The 6,946-nt window shown below is 38.2% G+C and overlaps 1 protein-coding gene across 1 annotated transcript; it reads right to left on the bottom strand.

Annotated features, from left to right (window-relative positions):
• Positions 1-384: 384 nt before the first annotated feature.
• nipsnap1 (nipsnap homolog 1 (C. elegans)) lies at positions 385-6,634 on the bottom strand. The gene is made up of 10 exons (XM_041042498.1): positions 6,498-6,634; positions 4,654-4,781; positions 4,001-4,046; positions 3,439-3,533; positions 3,001-3,071; positions 2,661-2,801; positions 2,215-2,246; positions 1,984-2,078; positions 1,473-1,556; positions 385-449 (listed from the first exon to the last, which is right to left on the bottom strand). Exons 1-10 carry the CDS (start codon positions 6,572-6,574, stop codon positions 385-387), a joined length of 834 nt encoding a protein of 277 aa, XP_040898432.1. The 5' UTR covers positions 6,575-6,634.
• Between the last annotated feature and the right edge of the window lie 312 nt (positions 6,635-6,946).

Raw genomic sequence — 6,946 nt, 5'->3', positions numbered from 1 at the left:
GCAGCCTCTTCACACATCTTCCTGTACATTTTAATGGTCAGATGTTTTAGATGATTGAGATAGTCTGTTTTATTTGATCAAACACATTATTTGACACACTCAGAGTGATCTCATTCAATGTGATTCATACACAGTCATAAAAATGCTGGCTTACAGGCTGGGTGGAGACTCTTCCTTCACTGTGAAAAACAAATGCACAGTCTATTAAGTTAATTCATTATAAAAACAAGAAGCAGCACCTCCCTCAACACGATCGTAATGTAAATTTCACTTGATTGTGCAACACTATATTTACTGGTTTAGTTTGTCATGTCTTGACCTAAACTCCTGGCAGTAGGTGAATGAGTTTTGGTCATTCACTTGTTTGCAGTTTCAGTCACATTCTCATTGTAGTGGTGAGCTCTTGGTGGGAATCATTATTCTAGACTCCATGCTTCTGATCAAAGGCACTGAGGACAGACAGAGAGAAACATGTTAAAGAGTTAATATTAAACTTCTCTTTGTGAAAACAACATGGACATAGTGGCAAGTCCGACTGTAAAATACGCAAGTTACCATTTTATCCCATCATGAAATGATTTGTAAAGCCACGGCCTCTGGCTTATTTAATTCTTTGCCATTGATCAGTAGATTTATTCTAGAGTTAAATTAATAAATGCACCCATTTAAATCTTGTTTACTGTTTTCATGAAGCATTGCATGTTTTACAATCCCTGATAAAAACGTTTATGCTGCTGAAACATTTCACCAGCTATAAATGTGTCACTATGAGTACAGAGCAAAAATTATGGCACTATTAATAAACCAAGGACAACTTCAGAGGCACTGCAACCTTTTTACCTCTTTTTTTAAATTTATATTTTATTCAGTCAAGAAAGCTCCTTCCTTATAAATTAACTCATAGCGTACATATGCCTATGCTTTCCACCTGTGGGTTCTGTTCTCTACAGTACCTATCCCCTATGCACTGATCTGTCCCTGCCCTCTCATCTGTTGCTCAATACACTTCACAAGGAATGACAGGAGAGTAAACTTTTTTTTTAAGTTGGTTGCCATTGCCTGAGGTTGGGTAATATGAAAAAATGTCAAAACCTGTCTTCTGACAAGTGGAAATGGGGATTTTAGAAACACCACAGAGAACACATTATAATGATTATGGGAAAATATGAAATTAAAATAGTTGTAACTTATATTCTAAATATTTTGGTAGAAATATTAAACTCCAAATAGTTTGGAATAAATAATTTTATGATTAAATGAATGCTGTAACTTAACTTCAGACACATATTCAACCTGAACAGCAACAGATTTATGATTCAAGATTCATTTTATCATAAACCACCACAGAAAATACTGTACTGTATATCGCACAGTTACACACAGAAGTAATTTAATGAGGCACACAGCAGCTCTGACTAAGTGATACATTTTTCCTAGGGAGTATTTATGTGCATAGAGTGCATCTCTCCTACCCGTATAATACACATTTACATCCCATCCCTCCTTCAGCCAGGCAGAGTTTCTCGTCTCCTCCCGGGACTGGAGGCTTTCATAAGCTGAAAACAAATAAAAGACATCAATCCACATACAGTTCATCACATTACGTGTGGTTAAATTTATAGCAGTGCAATAAAACATTCTGCATCACTGTGGATGCAAAAACAGTCAAAGTCAGTCTAAGTTTAGTTAATTGCAGTGAGCGGAGGGGTGACTCAGTCATTCTGCCTCTCCTGGACCATCTATGAGAATCCACATCCTTCAGAGGTAGGCTAGTTGGACACTCAATGTCATATATTCCAAATACTACCACAAAATTTTATTGTATTTTCTCATTGTATTGAATGCTAAAGACAGTTAGGACATTACTAGCATTCCACTTTAAGTTGGCTGCATATTGTTTAACAATGAATGGCCTACTATAGATCCGCTTTATTTCAAAATCAATCTCAAAACAACATGCACAGTACATACGGTTATACTCACCCCACAAGTGATGAACGACATACAGGTCGCCAATCTGTGAGAAGAACCCACCCACTGCCTCGTTGTTCTCCTGTCTGTATTTGATTGCCCTCGCCCTGTTGTAAGACATGTGATTTTCAGGAATGGATTGATAACCTCGACACCTCTGATTCTTAATGCTTACACTGGAAAAAGTTTAGGCAACGGATATAATTTGTATTTTAACTTGAAATTAATCTTGTTGAGTCTTACCAGCGGTTGCCCCATTCGATCATGGTTCCTGGCTGAAACACATGTGAGGAGTTGAAACATTAACAGGGTTTAAACTAAAATAGGACATAGTTCATCATCCTTTCCCACAGACACACACAGACCATAATCAATGAAAGTGCTAAAAGATGATGCAGCACAGTCAAACCAGATCAACAGAAAACTTCTAGCTTGTCTATTTTATTTCAGACCTACTAATACTTTGTCCCACGTGAACGCACAAGCAGGAAAAACTGGAGCAAACAGATTTTATTATAGCTGTGTACATAGTGTTTTCATTAGTAAGTCTCCATTTGTGAACAGCTACTAACTCGTCAACACAAAGAGTAAGAGTAGGTAAGTAAATGTAAATAACACAGGACACACACACACACACACACACACAGTAACGTGCTGCACTTTTTTATATGTGTAATATTAGTGGACACCTTGAGGTGATAGGTGCGCATTTCATAGATGTTTGGTCCTTGTCTGGGCAGTGGTTCATTCCAAAAACTAAACTCCAGAAGAAGCTGGTTTCGCCTTGAAATCAACATTTTCGCCCTCTCTTTCCGAAACGCTAAATACTCCTGAAGAGAGATAAAAATGTATTCAGTTAAAAAAAAAAATTAAAAAGGAATATACAATTATACACTATAGAGTGCTTTTCTACAATCCTGTAGAGATAAAACCTGATTCACTCTAAGTTGCACTTTAAATGTCAGCGTTTTAGCATCTCTGCGCTGAATTTCCTGTTGTTTAACAAAAGAAGCAAGGTTTACAGCAAACCTTGTTATTGTTCAACTTCTTCAGGCATTCAGTCAAGGCTGGGTAGCCTCCTCTGTATCGCCATAGATGCACTGCAGAAAAGGAACAGCAGATGTCACTGTAGCACCGTGTGAGGACTGATGCCACCCACACAACCAAGACGTACCTCTATCACTGTGATCCCTTTTTGCTGTCACTGAATGCACTTAAATGTATATTATACACTGTAAACTATCACATGTACAAAGAGGGCTGTCGGCATATGGTAGTGTCTGTGTGCTTGTCTGTGTGTCTGCATATTTCTCTGTGATGCTCTGCCAAACAGTTTACAGCCACTCTATTGTATCTGAGGCCTTGAGACAGATAAATACAGACAGAAAATGACTATGATCAATAAGAGGTGAAACTTTCCACCATCCTTTTCTCATATTTTCTGTTTACTGTTGCACTGCTGCTCACCAGCTTGATCCTGTTCTCCGTACAGCGCATTCCAGCTTCCGACCACCTCACATGGGTAGTCCTGGTCGTGATGGAGCCTATTTTGCACTTCGGCCCTAAAGTTGGCATAAAATAAATAAATACAAACCCTTCAGAGACACACACACACACACACACAGATTGTCTGAATGTGTGTACAGTTATGATATACTGTCACTTTACCACGATAACCAACTAGAGGGCACTCAGAGAGCATAAAGCCTACAATTATCCAAATTGCTATTATCCCCAAACGCATTATTCCTGTTACTTCAATTTTACGCTAAATTAATCTTACGAGTTTGTAAGAATATCATTATGATGGAATAAAAACCATCTTGTAAATGGGGGAAACCCTAAACCTGTATCATCAACAAAATCTAAATCTAGCAGGTCCTTGGCACAAAAATATCTAACCTACTCTGTTCACTTGATTATAGAAATATGGTCTATAACTCAACTATTCAAGCAAAAGACTGAAAACATAACTTGATTGGAGGAGGTAATGCAGGGAATCTTTCTTTAAAGCAGTGAATATACTCACTCTAGACTGTTGTATGCTTCCAGGCATTCTGGTTTGACGTTGTGAACTAAAAAAAAAAAAGTGAGAGAGCAAAACTTATCAGAAATGGGTGTTTTTTAAAATACAAGCAACAATCAAATTCTTCAACAAAGTAATTTCACACTCCAATTCAGCAAAGACTTCTATATACAAAACTGATTCACTTTCAATAGGTTATAGGCTACGGCTGATAGAGTGTTCAAATTGAAATCCCTACATGGTGTGATGTACGCAACAAAAAAGATCAAAGCTCGGGGAGAATGACAGATTTCTCTACAAGAGACAGACACAGTTATCGCCACAGACTCAAAAGAAAGCCAGGCAAATTGTTTTGATGTCGCTTATAAAACTTTTCAGTCTTGATACATCATACGACTATGCTGTAACTTGTAGATGCCTATATGAGATGCATGCATAGCAAATAACTTGTTAGCTTGTTAGCTTGTCTACCGTGTTACTTTAATTTTTCTCTGAGGTCACTGAGGCCAGTGTGGATGAATGAGCGACGGCTGAGGCTTGAAACAGAATCCATTCCATGACAATACGATGCAACCGTACCATCTTCATTTGTGTAACCCCATGCTGGAAGAAAATAAACCCTCACTTGTAAGTAAGTAAAAGGTCTTATTGCCTACATTGGATTTTATACAGGTTGCTGGTCTCTTTCTTTGACAGCAGGTTGGAGTGGGCATCTTTCCTGGCATCGACTTTGTGCACAAATAAGGAACGAAACCAGCCTTTGTCACTGCTCTCTGAAAACCTCCTACACAGAAACAAGATGAAAGAAAGTTTCACAAAGACTCAAAGCAGCAACATAAAACACAGAAGTTGTTGATAGAAAAAAAGAAAAACTTAAAAAAGGAACATAGAGATGTGCATGACATATGGGCTAAAAGACAGTCATGCTAATATCCTTTGATTTTAAAAACCTGCATACTGTATGAGTGAGTGGGCTGAATGCCGTAGCTTGTGTCTTTGGCAAACAACTTCTCTTCACACACTGTAGAGTGAATAAAGGGGAAATCATCCACTTTATGAACTATTGTTAATATCTGAGGCTCCAATCAGTATTTGAACATGAATAACTGTCTCTCAAAGTCACAGAGCTGAGAGAGAAGACTTGAATCTGTCATGTGTTTCAGGCTGTACTTTCTGGAGCTCTTCCGAGGTAAGCGAATTGAAAATGACTATAATAAAGGCATTAAAGCAAACAGGGACTATTCTGACCGGTAATACCTCTACATTAGAGTAAAACTGAATTATTTATAGCTTAAAATCACAAAATGTGCCAAAAACAGAATTACCATTTAAATAAATTGTCTTTTCAAAATGTGAGCGTGAAACTTCCTTGCATAAAGACATAAAAAACTTTAAATTGAAAGCAAAACTGGACTAATAAAATCTGTCAGTGAAATCAGAAGGTAAACTGTCAGCTGCTTCACTGGCTACACAAAATATGTATACTCATGTGCAGTGTTAAACAGAGCTCAGCTGCACATCAAACCCAAGGACATTTTATTGACTTTCACTGCTTTTCTAAACTCATGATTTTGAAACCATGTCAACATCAATATTAACCTCAATTTCAGGATTTTTTCCCTGGATCTGAAGCCAAGTCAAGAACAGCCCAAGGAGAACAGTTGGTATATTCCCACTTATGGATTAGGGAGCTAGATTGTGCATAGGACTTTCAAGGCAGTCTGTTGGTTCGCAAACACTTTCTAAGCTTTTATTTTATTATTCTAAAAACGACAAACTTTCAAGGTCAGTGGGACGTCTCTTTTAACAACCTCATGGGCCAATGGCTTTAATTGGGAACTATAATTAGAAATGAATTTCCCATGGCGCCCTCTCAAAAATAACACAGCCATAGTGTTAAAGCTAAAAACTTATTTTGGAATACGGTCAGCCACAGAGGAAATGCACGGAGTGTGGAGGCACAGATAAGTCGCTGACAACGGCCAGTGGCTGCATTCAGTGTACCTTCACAGGACAAAGTTCAGAGGCCCTGCAAATGGTTAAAGCTGGTTTGGAAAGATGCCTCGTTGTTGTGTTAATAATGACCCTGTTCTCTGAGATGAAAGGTACAACGCAATGCAATGCACGTACTCACTGATCCACATTTAGCCAACATAATTTTCCACAATGTGTTATACTTGAATCAAAAAAATAAATAAAATTTAATATATGAAGTCACACAGTTAACAAAATGCTGGCGTAAAAACAAAGACCAGGTTTATAAAGTTTGGTTTAACGTTACATTAGCTGGCTATAGTAAACAAAACGTCTACTCAGTTATGTTTTAGTCAGGGGTTTAGATTTCCACAGCTGGATGTCTGATAACTCCTGAAATGAATTAAGTTAAATTTACTGTTAGCAACTCGCTCAACGAAGCTTCCGGATAATTATACGTAACTTTACATCGGGTATCTTAATAGATGTCTAGCCAAACAACAAACAACAACAACAACTTAATTACCTGGTGGCCTGGTGCAGATTCACAGAATACCTGTACAACATCTGTCCTTTAGACCACACAGAAGCGGCCGTCGCCATGTTTCACTGGCAGGTGAAAACTTCTTCTGACACGCAGACACACTGGTCTGGTTAATGTTTACCTCCGTATCAGCGATGTTTTGACGTCTTTTCCCTTTAAACGTGAGCCAACGTAAGTTCGCCCGCCGGAGATTTAAAAACACGCGTGGCTGAGTGACGCAGCACGCAGTGATCGATGCGCACGCAATCGATCAGACCCGATGAGTTGAGCGTGTTTGTGTGGGATGATGCTATTTTATTTTATTTCTTTTTATCATTATTTTCCTTATAGCTATATCCAATCGACAACTCAAGGCTTTGACTGTCCGTGTACTATTTTATGTGGTTTTTGTGTTTTTTGTGTTTATGAGAGATTCTGTAGCAACAACAAAG

Source organism: Toxotes jaculatrix, chromosome 7, assembly GCF_017976425.1.
Source record: "Toxotes jaculatrix isolate fToxJac2 chromosome 7, fToxJac2.pri, whole genome shotgun sequence".
NCBI classification, from domain to species: domain Eukaryota; kingdom Metazoa; phylum Chordata; class Actinopteri; family Toxotidae; genus Toxotes; species Toxotes jaculatrix.
Note: the sequence above shows the minus strand (reverse complement) of the source record. Positions and strands in the feature narration are given on the sequence as shown.